Source organism: Petromyzon marinus, chromosome 6 (assembly GCF_048934315.1).
Source record: "Petromyzon marinus isolate PM22_M1 ecotype Great Lakes invasive population chromosome 6, UKy_Petmar_22M1.pri1.0, whole genome shotgun sequence".
NCBI classification, from domain to species: Eukaryota; Metazoa; Chordata; class Hyperoartia; order Petromyzontiformes; family Petromyzontidae; genus Petromyzon; species Petromyzon marinus.
Window position 1 is genome coordinate 6,878,744 of NC_133672.1, and position 18,962 is coordinate 6,897,705.

Sequence of the window (18,962 nt, forward strand, 5' to 3'; positions counted from 1 at the left end):
GAAAACACCTCTACTGTCACGCTGTCCGATGGCTCTATTTCTCTATCCCGGTCTCTCTCCTCCTTGTCACTCTGCCGGGGCTCCTCCCCCCTCACCTGTCACTCTGCCGGGGCTCCTCCCCACTCACCTGTCACTCTGCCGGGGCTCCTCCCCCCTCACCTGTCACTCTGCCGGAGCTCCTCCCCCCTCACCTGTCACTCTGCCGGGGCTCCTCCCCCCTCACCTGTCACTCTGCCGGAGCTCCTCCCCTCTCACCTGTCACTCTGCCAGGGCTCCTCCCCCCTCACCTGTCACTCTGTCGGGGCTCCTCCCCCCTCACCTGTCACTCTGTCGGGGCTCCTCTCCCCTCACCTGTCACCCCCCACACCGTCCCGCAACACACAGCGCCGAACCGCGAGGGAGGGGCGGAACGAGGGCGAGGGGGGGGGCTCGCAAGGCCCGCAACGCTGATCACGTGAGGATGTTCATCTCAGCAGGGGAGGCTTGTTTCTGAACTCGGTCTATCACGGAGGGCACAACACTTCCCTTAAACTCTGCTGGCATGATTGCCCGCCATGTCCTCGTACCTCTCCATTATTAAGGGGGCACACTTCAGATGATTAGCATGCCGAACATTGTCCACAGTTTGCCATGTACTAAAGCAATGCTGTAAAAATATATAATGCTATTCCCAGAAAGCCGTTTCGCTAATAGGCAATGTAAAAATATGAAAGGAAGGACAAATATGAGGAGGCATATTGTCTGCTTATTTACTTTAAGGTTTTAAGGGTTCTCAGTTCATGCCCAAGACTCGGAGAAGCAGTTTCAAGTGTGGAATAACTACGGGTAAACAACATAGCATGTAAAATGTGTAAATTGTGCAGCACATGATTAGCACGGTTGGCTACGTACCGTGCGAAAGAAGTTCAACGTACATTTACGAGTGAGAAAACGTCTCATTGGAACACACGCAAATATTAAAAGTACAACATGTTTATATGAGTGAATCTTCATATATTAGGGCACACATCATAATCATTATTTAGCAAAAACCTTGGGATACGAAGCAAGATTTCCATTGCATGTTTCCAGTTCTCGGACAAGCTTCTACTGAAATGCAAGCATGGACGAAACGTATTTATATACTGCTACAGCTGCTTAGCTAATGCTTACAAAAATGAAACACACGAGAAAATATAATATTGAAACCTTTTACTGATTGCAACAGATATAACGCTGTGTGGTCTAAACGTAGAGTTGCAAAATGCGGTGCTAATTTAATCGCCAATTAAAGATGTAAAATCATACGATTATCAGATCACAGTGTCATTAGATGAACACGTATCCCTTGCTCGTACGAAGAGCAGCAGGGCCTTAAGCCATCACTTTGCGAAAACGCCCCTGGAAAGTGATGAGTCTCCTGCATATGACACATCCTCACACTTTAGAGAATGGGTTATCATCCATCCATCCATCATAAATGACTGTTAAAAGTAATTTGTCTGGGCCAACAATTGTACATTGTAGTTTATTCATATATTTTTCTGAAATGTTTTCAATATTTCCCCCCTGTAAAACGGACGTTGTTTTTGCTCTGCTGTAGTGTAGTATGTTTTATGTTATCAATATGGTGACACGGGTCGATCACTATTTTCGCCTGCTTAATATTTAAAACAAAAGTCCCATATACGTATTCACTTTGACCCTCAGGTGTATAAGTAATTGACACGTGTCAGGGAGACACTTTGTGTGTTTTTTATGACACATACAGAAAGCACCAGATCACGCATTTGAACGTATAGACTGTAAGACACATGCTGTGAGTGAGAACATATTAAGGTCATCATTTCAAAGGGGAGGTGTGTCCTTGTCACGTCACATTTGGGAAGGTCTGAAACAGCTTCTAATACCATTTCAACTTCTGTGCATTTTTGTGACAAGAGATTAAACCTGGGTCTCAGGAAATAGAACACGGTACGTGAATCATTAAGGCCTTACATCCGAACAGAAATATCGCATCAAGAAGATGCTTCTGCAACTGCTGCATCTTATTGGATATTAAGTCTAAATCCAAACAGCCATAATTAACATTAGTCTTTAACATTTTTTTTCTTTAAAGAGCGACGCTACAGCTCAATTACTAAAACCAAAGTTGTTGCCGCTTCTCTTTCCGCTTCCTTGTACGTGTGTTGAAATTATTCTGCACCGTACGTAGCCAACCGTGCTAATCGGAGCTCGACCGTGATGAGATGACGCCACCGCCTTAGAAGCATGTCCCTGCAGCTCCCCCCTCCCGATATAGCGCTACAAGCCGTGCCACACGTTTTCCCACTTGAGTTTTACCCGTGCGCAAGAGGATAGAGCGAATTCACATGTTAACGAGGACCCAGCGACTTCGTTTCATTTACAAGATCCGCTGCACTGACGTTACGTATTCATAGAATATGACTAAGCACGTGTGTGCGCCTTAAACATGAATGACAGATTATTCGCATGGGCTGGATTGTAAATACAGGACTAGCGCTTACTTGCCGAGTCTGTTAACGCGATAGTTGACTTGTGATGCGATGTAATAATTATCCAACGAGCTGATGTTGACCCATTTCGGTGGACATCCTCTCACTGCGTCCCTTGACCTGGCCCCCACGGTTCTTATTTTTCATCGTTTCTGCTGAACTCCCGTCTCTCCGTGTGACTCCAAGTATGCGTCTCTCCATTCTTTGTGCATTTTAAAAAATGCATTCGTGACAATGTTTATGTGAGCCATACATCATAGCAGGTAATATGCACTGATTAAAAACGTTCTTTTATAGGCACATCGGTATTCTGCATATCATCAAGTGAACTTCTGAAAAGCGGTTCAACCTGCTCTCGCTCGCCTCTCTATTCCATCATTATTTTGGTGCCATTTCAGCTTCTAATAAGCGCTCTTTACATACGCTGTTTTCGAGATGTTGCCTCCTACGTATTTTTTTTTGAACAGTCAAATTTGTTTTTAAATGTTTTAATAAATGAGATCATCAACCAGTCACCGCTGCTGCCTGCCCGATACATGCCGTGTTCTGGTGTAACAGGCGGACTGCACTCAAGCTACCTTCGAATGTCGTGGCATGGCTTACAAAACGTATAGCTGCAAATGTAGCCCGTAGCTTTTTTCAACCACCGTACGAAAGAAGAATCTGCTGCTGCGTGAAGGTCTCTCCCATGGTCCCGCAATATAAATCTAACAATCCACCTGCACCCGAGCTGATCCCTTGATTATGACGACTACCATACACGAGACGACCCCCGTGCTACGTTGATTTCATTATTCTGTAAATCCCCGCTCGGCACAAGGTTTAGCGGAATTACAGGAACACCGGATTACGGCGCACGAATATTGACTGTATGTTGCGAATACACACATGAATACAAATATACACACACACACACGCATGACACCTGCACACAGGGCATGTATGCATGCGGTTACGAACAAAACATTGGGAATGGAACAAGGCAAGGTAACCATTTCCGTTGGTGGCCCTGAACCAACGGTGGAAATTCCACGGTCTTTGACAGGGGCCAGCATTGGACAAGAATCGTCGACTTCCCACATAATCGTATTTACACTGAACTTCTCACACGTACATTTTTTTTTATTAAATCCAGGGGGCACGCAGAGAGCGCGGAAGAGACTTTTAGAGGCGGCCTAGCAGCAGCAGTGCCTGCGCGGCGTTTCACACCCGTGGCGTCAGGGCCACGTGGAAATCCCTGGGCCTCAAGACGACCCCGTAAATCCCCTCTAGGTCCGGCAGGGCCTTTCCCGGGATCGGTCCTGCTGAGAAGCGTTGCAGGATGGACGCCGTGAAGAGGAAGAGCTGCAGCTTTGCGAGCGCCTCTCCCAAGCAGACGCGTGGGCCAGCGCCGAATGGGAAGAAGCCCTCGTTCGGTCCCATCGAACGGCGCTGGCGACCGCACGGCGACAGGAAGCGGCCTGCACGAGTGGGGTGCAGAGTTAGCGAGCGCCCATTAAGGCTTCCGTGGAAATGGTGTGCAAGTAGGTGGCAGGGTGGCACACTGATCAGGTATGCATGTTGAACTTCTTTCGCACCGTACGTAGCCAACCATGGAACAAAGACGGTTACCGCATCGCGCCCTTTCAGATGCGCTTCTGCGGCCGTCTGGAACGCTCCGCCTTCCGTTATTGGGATGCCACTGGAGCTATCCACTTTTAAATCTAGATTGAAAAGTAATTTATTTAGAAATGCTTTTGTGTTTAGCTTGTTGGCTACATACGGTGCAAAATAAGTTCAACATACATACCTACAAGGGCCTGGGCTCGAATCCTATATCGGCTGCCTTTTTGTGTGGAGTTTGTATGTTCTTCCCCTGTTCTGCATCGGTTTACTCCGAGTTCTCCAATTTCCTCTCATAGCTAAAAGCACACAATTGCATTGAGGTGACCAATCATCCTAAAGAGTTGGATAAAGTTGCCAAGAATCTGCCAGCGCTGGAGTTGGGATTGATGGATCGCACCTCCGATTAGCCTGATACATCGACGTACTTTAGAAAGCAGTAGAGAAAGTAGTTTCCTGACCTCTGGTTGGGTATCCCCTTACATGCATGGGTTTTTTTCTTCGAGTACTGTAATGCTTTCCCACTCACATACTCAATTATAAAACGGCAATCACATCACGCAGGGCCCTCCTGAGGAAATCATGCCTACTCATTGCAACGTTTTCTGTATAGACAACTGTCAGCATGTGCGTGTATTCATTCGTATGGAGGCAATTGCCCTACAACAATCGAGGTTCGAGGAGCGACGCTCACGACAACGAGCCAGGCGATTAAAATCCAGCGAGTTGGCACAGGCTGGAGCAATGGTGGTGCATCTGCCAGTCATCTCAGCCTGGGTCTATCCCGTGATCTCCTGCCAGCAGCGACCGCCTTTGGGACTTCATGAGTAGCCTCAAAGCGCACATAGCCTGGCACAACGCCGAGGCGATGTCACCGCCACTTCGTGAGCTGTCAGCTGTTGTGTGTTGGTCAGCATGTATTAATGTGTACTACATGTGGAAAAAGTGTGAATGCATTTATGAGCGTGTAGATATTTCTGTATCTTGTACAATGGTTAAACATACATATTGCGAGCTAAATAGTCCAAGGGCATTCCTAGTTGAGACCTGCCTAGGCAAACAATACCTCCTTTCCACTGGTACATCTGACCCAAGCCAGCAGAGGACACTCGCGGTGAATGTTATAGTCCACTGAATAACAACCTGATAAACTGGCCTCACGACCACTGAATATAGGGTGACGCCAGTGGGAAATATTACTGCGGCCTCCTGAGCCAAGTTCGCTTGGCATGGCTCGGTTGCGCATTGGAATATATATATGTGTAGAATCAGAAATACAATGTCAAGAGGGTGCCAGCTTTAACACAGCACATGGGGCAGGGGGAAAATGGCAATGGATTTTCTGTACCGGGATTGAACTCGTCGGGTTTCTTCCACAGGCTCTCGTCGTGGTGGACAGCCCACAGGTTGACGATGACCTCAGTGCCCTTCTTCACAGGAAACTCGCCGATCCTTGAAAAGCAACGACAACAAGCAGGCTTGATGAGTCTCGAGTAAGGCGAAGCCCGGTAACATCTATATGAAAGACAACCTCCTGTTGCAGTTCATGGAATATCAAACCCGCTGAAAATCTCTTTTCGTTATTTTGTCACTCAATGGCACCGGTTTTAGGACCACACCCACCTTGCTGATGAGATTTGGTGACGTTTAAACTATTCCACAGGTACATTCATAAGCACATTTTACTGCCAAATATTAATTTTGTAAAATAGAGTAATACATTATAGAACATGTTTTCCCTTGAGGCCACAGGAGGCCTTCGAGATCGATGTTTCTCAGCAGTATTATTGAAGCAGATTACAACTTTTGTCGTGACTTTCCGAGGCTGTTCAGAAAGTCACAACATGTAGATTTTTATTAAACAGGTGGGAACTATATTTAATTGTTAGAATATTTCACCTGTTATTTCCCTCGGGATGGAACATCTTTTTCACACGTGCCGAACATCGCCCCTTACTTGCAGACTAATTCCAACTGGCGAGCCTGTGCTGAAATCACCTTGCCTCAAGTAGAGACATCCGCTACTGTGGGTTCCCCCTTGGAATGTTTGAGACGTGGATGTGACATAAGCGCTTCGAGTTGCCGAAGCTTTTAAGCAATAGCGTCCGAATACAAACATCGTTTCCCCCCCCCCCTGCCCTGCCATAAACGTGAATTCACTAATCCTCCTGATCCTGATGCTGCCGGTGCTGCAACCGCCGCAGCCACTCACGTGGTGTCGCACATGGCCACGTGCGGGATGAGGATGGCAGCGACCGGTCTGATTCGTAGCACCTCGTTGATCGTCGCCTCCATGAAGGGGAGTTTACCACGGTCGCCGGCGCAGGGGGGCCTCTCGCGTCCAATCACCTCGTCCAGCTCGGCGTGAATGCGGCCCTGAATCTGCGAGTGCAAAGATTAAGGATACTCCGGTGTAGCCTTGACAAGACTGTCGGGGCAAGTGCCGTTGGCAAGAGCCCATGAAGGACGACGCCGTACACGAAGGCAGTGGTGTGGCCAGCACCGTTGTCCGGCCGCCTTTGTCTGCCCAGTGCTGATGTTTTTTATTATTATTATTATGCGCTTTTATTTAACTCACTCTGTTGTTGTTGTTGTCGTTGTTGTTGTTGTTGTATCCTCAAATCTTGTAACTCAATTTTAACCCACTTCCCAATGTGGTATCGACTGCAAACTTGGTATACTTATGTGGTGGGTAATTGTTGGGCGTAATACGCCGCCACCACTTTGGTTGAGCTGGTACTTCCAGTCAGGGCCCAACAGGGGGCAATAGCGAGTCCGACCTGTGACCAGCAGGACTCGGGGGTCAGGTATCCCGGTGGGGGGGGCGGGGACGGTTGGGAACCGGAGGGGGACACCCCAGGACCCCGGGTGGGAGACTGAGAGGGATTGCACAACAATCCAGGTCCCTCGAGAAGGTTCCAGATGGTGGGCGTGTCCAGGGGCGGGGTGACCCTGGGAGCCCCATAAAAGCCAGACCACAGAGCGGCTGAGGCCGTTCGCCTCAAACCGAAGTTCCAGAAGCCACCTGAAGATAGGACCCTGGACCCCAAGCCCCGACGTCTTTCTGAGGGCCGGGGCTCAGTGAGGCCAGTGGTCAATAGGCTAGGACCCTGAGGATCCCTCAACCCGACGTCCTTCTAAGGGCCGGGTCTGGATGGGCCAGGGTCGTGACTCGTTCCTTGGCTGGGTCGAGTCAGCCTCCCCTAGGTCCCGCTAGGGCTACAGGAGCAGTTAGCCCCAGTGGCTAGGGCACGTTAGCTCGGAGGCTGTAACCTCCCTAGGTTGTGGGTGGAAGGGGCCATTACCCCTTCGTGTTAGGGACCTAGTGTTGTGTTGCTGTTACATTATATAATAAACGTGTTGCCTCCCACGAAGACTCCGTCTCCATACAAACCCACTACACTTATGTCATACTGATGACAATACTATATTCTATAATACAAAAATAAAAGGTATATATTTTTAAACATTCTTTTTTATATGTTATGTTTCGGTTTGGGTCTAATTTCCCACGGTCAACTAACGTTGGCTGTAATTTCCCACGGTCCCTTGCGTTATGCCCCACGCTTTTATTTGTATTCAGTTACAACAACAGTATATTAAACATATATAATGCAAAGTACTTGAACAGAAAAAATATTTATAACTTTTTACTAAATTTCATAAAAGCGTGTTTAAAAAAAGTGTTTTTTATATATATTATTTACACTTCAGATATTCATCACCCATGTCGGCCTCTGAGCAGGAATAGAACTCAGGTCGCCAGCTGCACCCACTATTCCAACGCATGGATGCATGCATGAAAACGCACAAACACATACACACACACTCACAGGCAAAAGCGCAAACACATACACGCACACACAACAAAGACAAAGATCCCCCGTTTAGCTTTAAAGACTGTAGGTGCAAGTGCTTCTTTGTGTTGATAATTATTATTACCCAGCGAACCAGGCACTCATTTAAGGCTGGCTCGACCTAGGGGAAGCCCAGGACCGAGTCAGATATTCGTCAGTGATTTTGTACATAAGACAAAGGTCTCCTGGTATAGTCTTTTTTGGGGCAAGTGCTGTTAGCGAGTAGTAGCACCTTTGAAGGCCGGCACGGCACACATGCAATGGGTGGCCATCACCACGCCCGACCGCCTTTGTCTCCCCCAGTGTCGATGTTTACTACACAGCACCAGGTACTCATTTGAGGCCGAGTAGACCTAGGGGAGGCCCAGGACCGGTTCAGACAATTGTCACCGGTGGTGTTGCCCGTGAGCGGGAATCGAACCCGGGTCGCCGGGTTGAAGCGCAGCGCTAACTGCTGCACCACCGCTCCCCGCAACACGCACCACATGCACGACAACACACAAACACACGTGGTGAACGGGCGGCACTGCTGCCTGACCCTCGGGGGAGGGGGGGTGGCTCGCCGCACCTCGGGGTGGTGCACCATGAAGACGAGGATCCACTTCATCACCGTCGTGCTCGTCTCGACCCCTGCTCCGAAGATGTCCCCGGCGATCATGAGGAGGTGGTCGTCGGTGAGCTCCACGCCCGGCGGCCGCGGGGAGACGCGTGCCGCCTCCAGCAGACGGTCTAGCAGATCGCGCGTGACGCCCTCCTGGAAAGTGGCCTGGGGCGGTGGAGGAGTGGGGGGGTGGTGGAGGAGTGGGGGGCGGTGGAGGAGTGGGGGGCGGTGGAGGAGTGGGGGGCCGGTGGGAGCGAAGCAGAGAGAGAGCGAGACGTCGATACAGGGGGGGATGGAGGGGAGAGTTAAGCGCAACAAACGCCAAAATCCACACGATAAAATATAACAATAGGTCTTATGCCCTTAAAACAGGTGGTAAGATTCATAATACAGGGAGGTTTTTTTTTTGGGGGGGGGGGCGGTAGATCGCGTAAATATATATGTGTCGACATAGCAAACTAGTAAGAGTTGTCAAGTAATTTACAAACTGAGTACGACGTTTCACATTTATATATTTACTCGATCTAACCCCAAAAAACTGCATTATGAATGATATTGGTCGCGAAAGCCTACGTGTTCAAAGTGTTGATGTATAAAGACCAAACAGCATCCTTTTTCAAGGAATCCCGCCTGCATTAACCACACGCACTTTTGGTCAACATGCAAACAAAAAACGTGCTCTGATAATATGATGGCATTGTCTTTTAAACTGATTGGTTCACACCAGAGACAGCTTTCTTTTGAGCCTAGTCTCAAAGTGTTAGACCAGAGAGCACCAAAAGGCGAACAGCACAAAGACAATGCCACTATCAGGGCATCTATAGCTCGGGGTGAGCAGCTACATCATCTTAACACAACTGTTTTATTGCCAAAAAGGGTAAAACCTATTGTTATATTTTGATACTGGCAAAGAAAGCTCCCACATCGCACGATTAAGTCCGTGACACCGGGAAAAAAGGGTGATGACCGTCTCATGGCTCGCCACTCTGTTACGTGGATGCGCGTGCGTACGTTTGTTGGACTTCTTTCGCACCGCACGTAGCCAACCGTGGCTTATCGGAGGCTGCGGGGAAAATCCACATCGAACGTTCTCGACACTCATTGAACGTCGATCATGGACCTCCGTGCCAGGAGGGCAACATTTGAAGCAATGCATATGAATCCACGATTCTGACCGATGCTGATGCTGTTGCTGATAACAAGGTAAATATACATCCCCTCTGGAACAACCTTTCTGAACTGAAGCGTGAGGCTCTGTCAGAGGGAGAACGTACTGAGTTGCAACATTCCTGGGAGCTGGCAGCCCTGTCCTCCACCAGTCTTGCCCACTCTCACATCGGCATGCACACAAAATAAAAATAATGGGGTCAAAGATTATAAGAATGTTATAATTGGATACGTAATTTGGCATTCGTGCCATTTTTAGAACGAAGGGCTATGTTTCACAGACGGATATTGTCTGCCAGTAGGGACTGATGTTGCTTCGCATTTTCAAATTGAGTCATTCGCGGGCAATTTTTTTTCAATTCGGCAAAAATTTGTACCATTACTCAACAGCTTCCTCTTTCGAATTACATCACGGGATGTTTAACGTCGACATTGAAATAGACGGCGCGTAATAATTGATGCTTAGTACATCGACAAATCGTAAATAAATAGGCACTGCCTTCCTCTCAGGACCCGCCTTCCAATTGTTGAAGCTACCATCCAAAACTCTGACTGCTGCAATGTCGCCTACACATCATCTTCAAACACTCCTTGATAAACTAAATCATCTTCGTCATTGGGAACCCATCACTGCGGGCTTCATTATGAAGCTAATCTAACCTTGCCGACGTTACGAAGAAATGTGCACTGGGCGACCTTCATCTGCAAAGTTCTTAAATCCAAATCAGCTCAGTATTGAACTGATATGCTACATCCATTAAAAAAAACACCCTTAGACCTCTGAGTGCCTGTTGACCATTCCTAGATTGAGAACTCAGACTGGTTCCAAATTTTTAAATGTTTCTCATAACCAAGCTTAAAATGACCGTCTTTTACATTTTTAAGGCCATGCTGCAGGATTACCTCTGGCAAAGTCGTAAATGCTACAAATAAGGTACGGTATGTCTGCAGTTTATTTCCATATGCCTGACAGGATGTTTTTTTTTATTTGATTTAAGTTATTGTTTATCCTGTTTTCAGTAAGTTTCGGTGTGAACTTTGCTGTAATAATGTTTTGTTATTGTTAGTTTTCACATTCCCATCTTGCAATGACCTGTAACTGCGGTCACTGCCTTGAGTAGTTTACACCCGCAGCATTATGCTCTACTGCTGAACATGGTCACCACGCCAAATGATGATGAGGTTAAAGACAATGTGTAGATGCTTGCTCACCCTGTGTTCTTGAAGCTGCTTCTCAAGGAGTTTGTCGCGCGCACGCACGCATGCGCGCAGCTTCCTTAGCGACATGCTCGGGAACACCTGAGCAGGACACGACGGAAGGGAGAAATGTTCCGGAGATTCATTATTATTGTTATTACTTTTGTAATGACAGTAGAGCCTGCATGTGGTGTGAGTGGACTAGTGGCCACAGGAGGTAATGCCACGGAGGTCAGCTTTCAGTACAAATGCACTAGTGGCCACGGGAGGTAATGACATTAAAGGACGCGACCTGGGCTTGGCTGTCTTCACTCCAACGCTGTCCTCTGGACAGTCCAATCCCTTCACCTGATGAAGGCCACGTGTTGTGGCCGAAACGTCGTGATTTTTGTTGTTTTATTTTTTACCTACGTGACTTTACCGAATAGAACCAAAGAGTAATGACAGGGGAGTCAGTTGTGAATGCGAAGGGACTGGTAGCTACGGGAATGTTCGAGAAGGGGGCGTGGTCAGGTGACGGAAGAGGACGGTGGAGTCTGCCGGTAGAGGGAGCATCCAGAATCAGCGAGAATGATCGAGAAGGGGGGCGTGGCCTCGTGTTGGTATATAAGGGGGAGATGCGCGGGAGACTCTGGGCTGTTGCAGTGGGGATCTCCGCCTGTTGTCAAGTTAATGTGTCTTTAATCAAGTGCCATCTCAAAAGAAGTGTTTACCCAGGAAAGTATGACTCTTTTTCAGAAGGGTCCTGCCAAGTTTTCTAGTAGAGGGTGGTACTGCTATGTGTCATCCTAATTGAGTATTTTGCAATGCAATATTTGGCCAATCTAAGAACACGGGGGAAGCTCACGCAGACAAATTCCACAGAGAAAGGTGCCTGAGCAGGGTATGAAACTCAGGACTTTCTTGCTGTGAGGTGCAAGGTGCAACCACTGTGCCCCCCTGCCACTTAAGTTCAACACCCTGGTGTGGTGTTTAACTTAAGTGGCAGTGCGTGTGCGAGCGCGTGTTACAGCACAATCTGACACCCTGGAGATAGCCATGAAGAGGGTAACTTAGGTGGACAAGTGACTCAGGGTTTAATGATAATTCTGGTGTTAAGGTTAAGATGTAATGTTCATGCTAGTGTTAGGGCTAGTATTCTGTTTAATGCTAACACTAATGTATAGGTTTGGATTAATATTAACACTCGTGTAACGGGATATTGTTAGGGTTAATGCTAACACTCGTATTTGGGTTATTGTTTGAGTTTCATGTTAACAAAGCGCACGAGGGTTCGCTAACGCCAATGCATGGGTTAGTTTTATTGTTAGGGTTTAATGTTGACACTAATGCATGCATTACGGTTAACGCTGACACTCGTGGTGTGGGTTAAGGTCGGAGTACCGCGGCCCAGTGAAGCCGAGGACAACACTGACCCTGAGCCAGGGGAAGATGTCCACAAGGTCGTCCTTGGCCACGATCTCCACAATGCCGCGGCTGTAGTCCAGCATGGTTTGCAGACCAGGGTCCCCGCGGGAGTAGCGCGTGCCGAACACAAGGCGCATGATCACGTTGGTGGAGGCGCGGGACAGCTCCTGCTCCGGGTCGCTCGTGGCGCTGCTGGTGGAGTCGGATGTCGTCTCTCCCAATGCTGATATGAGCGCCAGCGCCTCCTCCATTACTGTGGGGAAGACGTTCGGTGGAGCCGTGTGATATACATCGCACAAGATGCATGGCAATATGTTAATGATCTTGGTCGTTGTCTCAATCAATCAGAGATCAACCTGTTTGAAGATAATTCTGTCACTTTTGGTCAGAGGAAAGTCAAACTCACCAAACGCAAGGGGAGGGGGTGGGGTACAGAAATTCTGCGAACAGCAGCCCGAGCTCGACTTGACAGGGCCTCATGAGGGTGGAAAACTGGGCTCACTTCCCCACCCCCCAGCTTCAAACACTCCTTAATAAACTAGATCCTCTTTACCACTCAGCTCTGAGATTCACCTTCGATGCCCCTTATATAACGCGTCACTGTGAGATGCATTTTAAAGCGAATTTAACCTTGCTGAAGTTATGACGAGATCTACACTGGGTGATCTTCAAGCTACAACATTCTTAAATCAAAATCAGCTCGGTATTTTACTGATATTCTTTAGCCATTCAAAAAAATCCCAAACACATTATAGGGCCCTCCTATTGCCTGTTGACCATTTCTAGATTGAGAACTCAGACTGTTTTCAGGGCCTTCTCTTGCACAGCATCCACATTTTGAATGTCCTCAGAACCAATCTTACTATCTCACAATGACCTTCTCTAGCTTTGTTTGTGTTAAGGTCATGCTGCAGGATTACCTCTGTCATAATTGTGGATGCTATAACTAAGCTCCATTGTGTGTGAGGCTGTACATACGGTTTATTTACATACATCTGCGAGAGGATTTTTTGACAGTTTTTTATTTGTTTTTTAAGCACGCAGTAAGTATTGGCATAACTTTCCTGGAAATAATTGTTGTGTTTGCGCTTGTTAAAACATTCTCCCTCTACAATGTCCAGAAACTGCCGCCACTACCAATGATCTTCGGCTAATAATCCTGTACAACTTTGATCAATGTACCTTACCCACTGAAAGAGTCTGAGTAAAAATACTCATTAATATCACTTTTGGAGAATACAAGTAACTACATTAATGAGCATAGAGCTCGCCTCCTTCCCATATCTGCCCTTCCACATCATGCTATTAAAAATAATATAAGCCTCAAGTTTCCTGGCTGGTTGCTGGCTGGGCACCTCGCCACCCTAGCAACAATAGGTCTGTTGTTGTTCGTGCATGCCGGCCATTGCCACGGAAACTAGCTGTTCCACGGCGTATTTCGTGTGATAAATAAACATCGAATCGAAATGGCAGAAGAAGTTCAGCGACACTGAAGAGGTGAAAGTAATGAATACAGAAGACTGACACGGTTCATTTAAAATTACTCTAACCTTTTCATGTTGTGCTCCTATTAATGTAATTATTCCACCAGAATATGATTTACATCCTACAGACTGTAAAAACAAATCCTCAATTTATAATTATCTTGCCATTTTATTACGTTGAAAAGAAATATCAGATATTGAAAAAATCTTCCCATAAGCCACACGGCCTTCTCGGAGTGATTTTTTCAGAAGCATTGGTTTAATAATAATAAAAAAACCCTCTGGACTGGTTTCGACATTCAGTGTCTCATCAGCTGTTATGGGATGGATCGATACATTCTGCTTATTTATTGCAATTAGGCGATAAGCACCACCTCGATGCTCATTTGAGCAGGAAATCTCGTTAACTTTGAAGAGTGAAACCTGTTTGGTTGGATTGGCATGATACAAACAGAGGACGTCTGTAGCAGGGCACGTGGGAAGGTGACCCCACCCAGTGTGGTCAAGAGGTCATTTAAGGACCTCGCAAGAAGTTGTCATCTTCCAGCGGCTGATCTCTGAAATGTCACGAAGAAGGCCCATTGCCCAATATGTTGCTGATTGCACTGTGCACAGATTTTTCCTTACAGTGCCGCAGTGTTACTGACGAACGTTTTTAGAATTATTTATACATATATAAAAGAGTGTATCGCTGCCAATGCAGTTGCACCCAAAAATAGAAAATTTTCAAACACTCACACCTTCACAGAGGTTTGAAAGAAAATGTGGCTTTCATGACAGTTTCACAATTTAAATATAACGGGGGGAACGTTCTGTTATCTTTGTGAGTATTTGATGCACAGCGCCGTTTGGTTCAAGAATACATTTTCAATGTACGCATCGTCTCGCCCATACTATTTGATTGGCTGAGACGATCGTCGTCGCACGTGCGGACGGTCAGATACACACGTGGCCACCTTGTGATTGGACACGTCGGTTGTGACGTTACCGATTGGGCACGTCGGCTGTGACGTTACCGATTTTCTCGAGTGCGCCCATTCCGCCGGTCTTCGTGTAGAGGGAGCCCAGCACGAGCTTGCGGTGGAAGCGCCACGATGGGCCGACGTCCGTGAATGCGATGTCCTTGCCTCCCCTCGACAGGATGTCTGTGGTCACCTGGTCGCGTCGTTACAGCATTCGACGACAGTTCAAGATCACGACGTTGTCGTGGCCAAAAGCTGTGAATGCCGCTGTAGCTCATTGCCAGGGCATTCTCTCCTCTAACAGATCCCGCAGTTGCTGCGCAGTCGACAGGCGACTTCCAAGATCTAGCCTGACAATATACAAGCATCTTGCCTTTTGGTCTTCTCTTTAGTGGAGAACACGCTAATGCCTGTCTCGTCAATTGGCTCATAGCCATCCTGCACACACGTCCTTCCCAGAGCAGCGGTTTAGTGCTGAATCGTATCTTAAACATTCACCCGTCATGTTCTCTTTTGGACTTAAGCATCGCTTATCCTGTCTTGCCGTGAAATTGTCAAAACAGTCGTCGACGTCTCATTTTGCAGCAAAGTGAGAATGAAACCGGAGGGCCGTGGCATGGCCCAAGTAGAGATCGTAGCCAAGTTCAGATCAAAAGCAGCCTGTCAGAAGAGTGTGCGCACAAGAGAGAGCACACATAACAGGGAGGAGGTTTGCCACTATAACCCGAAACTTAACATCGTCCTAAGAAATGTTGCTGTTCGTCCATACGGCATAGGCATCGTCTTTAGCATGCCGATTGTCAAATATCCAGTGGAAGAGGATGAAATATAAAGACATTCACCAGCCTGCGCTGACGAGCATGGTCAGGTATGATACATAGCTGAATATAATTCAACACATAATAGGTGATGTTGAAATAATAATGCATTATTATAAACCTCACGGAGTCTCAGATCTCTTGTATCGAAGGGTCCTGCTGCAAAGGCATGTTTGGCCATGAATTCCAATAACTAGAGGGAGGTTTTCTTGTCGAAGGAAACCCGCGAACCCAGATTAAAACCCACCACGCATAGACAGAATCAAGAACCCATTGCCGTGCTTCAATATTCAATCCACCACGCAGCCAGCCACAATTCCTATAGTGTCCGCTATTCAGGCTCAGACTTGATTTTATCCCGGCAACGCTCAATGAGCTAAGCTGCTCTTTAACAAGGACAACCACAGCCCAAGACCGCTGTTGATTGTGGCGGCAGTAACATGACATTCATTGTAGGAAGGAAATGAAAACTAACAAAAGGGAAACTTATTTTACACGAAGCCCACGCGAAAACGTGCTGCGAACAGGATAAACAATAAAGTTATTGAAAATAAATGTAAAAGAATGCAATTGCAGTTGCAGACGTATTTTCCCATTCAAGCACGAATAACGCTCAGCCCTGTGGAGCGTCAACTCGGCGCCTGTTACGACGACTGAACTTGCAGGCGTGGGGATGAAAAAAAAACCCAGCAGTGCCAGGGAAATTCCACACCCACCTTAACCCATGGGGCCATTCATATCGCTCTCTGATAATCTTTTCAGTAATAAGAAAAAGAATCAGACAAAATGCTTTCTTCCCATACACATCCCATCAACCACGCAGCCTTGTGGGAGTGCATCGTTTCAACAGAATTGTTTTAATACAATACAAGAAAATATTGGACCGGTTTCAACATTCAATGTCGAATCAAAAGTCAGCCTCGCTTAAACCAATGCTGGTGAACTGCCAGATATTTATAGACCCTCTACTAGATATGCAAGAATCTAAAATACAGCATTATATAGTTTTGCATCGAACTAGGACCTATATCTAACTGAAAGAGTACTCGCCATACCGATCTGGCAGTTGATCAGCATTGGTTAAAGCCGGTGTAGATGACGGGATGTGCAACGAAATAAATTGTAAGTTTGCATGCGCGGATGGGACCGATTTGGGAAGGATGGAATTTTGTCCGCCGATCGATTTTGTGTGGTTCGACAGCCGTGGCCGGCGCGGTCCGCGCGACTCACCGCGTGCACGCGGCCCCCGAATTCGCGACCCTTCCTGATGAGCACGTGGTGAGCGTGCTGCGCGCTGGTCACAAGCACCGCGTGCCGGGCCCCCAGCTTCAGCGCCAGGGCGCCGCCACTCCTCGCCGCTCCGCCCTCCTCGCCTCCGCCACCGACCTCGAAGTCTCCCCTCGAAGTGCCGCCGTCGCCGCCGCGCTCCGCCGGGCGCGGAAGACTCCGTGCCACGGCGCCGTGCGTGCGGCCCAGCTGAGCCAGGTGGACGTGGGGCTGACTCGTGCCTCGCAGGCTCAGGAGGCTGCCCAGGACGGGCAGCGAAGGCAGCGAGGGCAGCGTCGGGGTCGGCTTCGGGGAAGCCGCGTCCCGTGGAGATTTGCTCGCCAGCGACGACGCCACGACGACGATCGTGACGACGATGATGATGAGGACGGAGATGGTGATGAGGTCGAGGATGGGAAGCATGGCTCGCGGGAGCTGTAGTCTGAACCGGTGCTTGATGGAGCCGGTGCTGTCAATTAGGATCTTGGTTTTTTTTTTGTAACCTATCTCCAAATATCAAAATCTGTGTCAAATGTGATGAAGGCTAATATGAGATCTTCTGCACCTATCTCGCTGTTGCAAATCGTCCTATATTTCGCTTTGCCTCATCTCTTCTCGAGTCACCGTCTCTCCACACGTTTCCTTCCCCCCCGCTAATTTGCGCTGTTCTCTTGGGCCTCCCGTGGTCTCCGCGCGCGCTGTGAAGAATTAGCTCGCGTGAGTCTCTGGGCCCACGCACTTGAACCTTTATGCGGGCGCGACAACCTTGGCGTCGAGAGATAAGAACGCGGGCGGCAGACGAGGGACAGAGATGTAGTGTGGGGTGGCGAGCGAGGGCGGGGCGGGGGCGGGGGAGACAGATAAAGTCACATATGCAATATAATATTAGAATTGTTATTATAATACGAGGCGTCATTTCAAATCGCATTGCAAAACAGCGTCGAAACGTGCAGTGGGCACAATTGCATCGCGCGCGCAGAGGCGCAGGACACCACAGAAAAGCGGGAATGCAGCCAGACAGAACCCGTGGCCAGATTGCCCAAACGTGGGGGTCCGTGATTGCCAGTGCCGGATTATCTTAGTAGCAAAAGTAGCACTTTCAAGGGCCCCGCGCTAAATGCTTTCAAGATATCAATTCCGGTTCAGTGATTCTGCACTTGCTCTATTACTATAGTACTATACCGCCTTCAACTTTTCTGAACGGCTGGGTGTTTAAGGTCAGAGATTTCTCGTATTATCTGGCTGTATAGGTAAACAATCAATGTGTTTTAATATTCACGTGTTTTATTTGATTTAGGGCCCCTTTATAACGTATGCTACAGGCCCCGCACTAGCTTAATCCGGCATTGTGTACGGCCAACTCCCTGAACAAGAGTTTACGCATGCGGGGGGAAACCAGTCTCCGGAGAAAAAGCCACTTGCGTGAGAGGGAAGTTACGTTCACTCTACATACACGTTGACATGAATCCACTTGCTGCACTGCCATCACAGAGAAAGCTACGAAAGACCGTCCGGCATGGCGTGGGCTTGTTGCGGCCCTTATGCTCCACAGGGAGTGAAGAAGAGTAAGTAAGTACTGCCATCATACACTGGCGAGCAAGGAGATGGCGACCTTGACGCCCACGGATTGGGGGGTTTCGCCGAAGTTTGTGTGATCACCATCAAACCTCGCTGGCTCCACTGCGCTGCATTTACAGGCCATGCGCCACGCATGTCCTGTAAATGTGATCGAGGTACAATAAAAGCCCCATGGAAATAAAATAACAAGTCAATGAGCCTATGGTCCCCTCTGAATTAATTGTAACAGTAATTAAGCAACAAAATTAGAACAGTTGCAACTCTCAATATTGTCCACAGTGTGGTTTGTTAAACACGTGGTGTTGATCTGTCCCAAAATAAGTCAGTGAATGGCTCGTTCAAATGAGAATTGAGGTGGTGCTCATGTCCTGTATACAGCCATGAGCCAGATGAGGACATTCCACATTCACAAGGCAGGCGCCAGTCTATCCAAAGGACAATAACCTTTAACTTTCCGGCAAAATGGTACACTTTTATCGACCGCAGGGAGAATTGCCAGGTCACCCCACAACAATGATTTGTACTCAC

The 18,962-nt window shown here is 47.9% G+C and overlaps 1 protein-coding gene across 1 annotated transcript; it reads right to left on the minus strand.

The window, feature by feature from the left end:
• Nucleotides 1-956: 956 nt before the first annotated feature.
• Nucleotides 957-17,591, minus strand: LOC116939743 (steroid 17-alpha-hydroxylase/17,20 lyase-like). Its single transcript, XM_076064733.1, has 8 exons — nucleotides 16,821-17,591; nucleotides 14,827-14,965; nucleotides 12,335-12,579; nucleotides 10,935-11,021; nucleotides 8,523-8,720; nucleotides 6,310-6,479; nucleotides 5,446-5,549; nucleotides 957-3,955 (listed from the first exon to the last, which is right to left on the minus strand). The coding sequence occupies exons 1-8, from the start codon at nucleotides 17,277-17,279 to the stop codon at nucleotides 3,699-3,701; spliced, it is 1,659 nt and encodes a 552-aa protein (XP_075920848.1). The 5' UTR covers nucleotides 17,280-17,591; the 3' UTR covers nucleotides 957-3,698.
• Between the last annotated feature and the right edge of the window lie 1,371 nt (nucleotides 17,592-18,962).

Bases quoted from the DNA above. Each gene is read 5' to 3' on its own strand.
- LOC116939743 (XM_076064733.1), bottom strand. From the start codon at position 17,279: ATGCTTCCCATCCTCGACCTCATCACCATCTCCGTCCTCATCATCATC. The intron at 8,721-10,934 runs GTGAGCAAGCAT...CCACCGCCCCAG, and splicing joins AGCAGCTTCAAGAACACAGG to GCCACTTTCCAGGAGGGCGT. The intron at 6,480-8,522 runs GTGCGGCGAGCC...TTGCACTCGCAG, and splicing joins TCATGGTGCACCACCCCGAG to ATTCAGGGCCGCATTCACGC.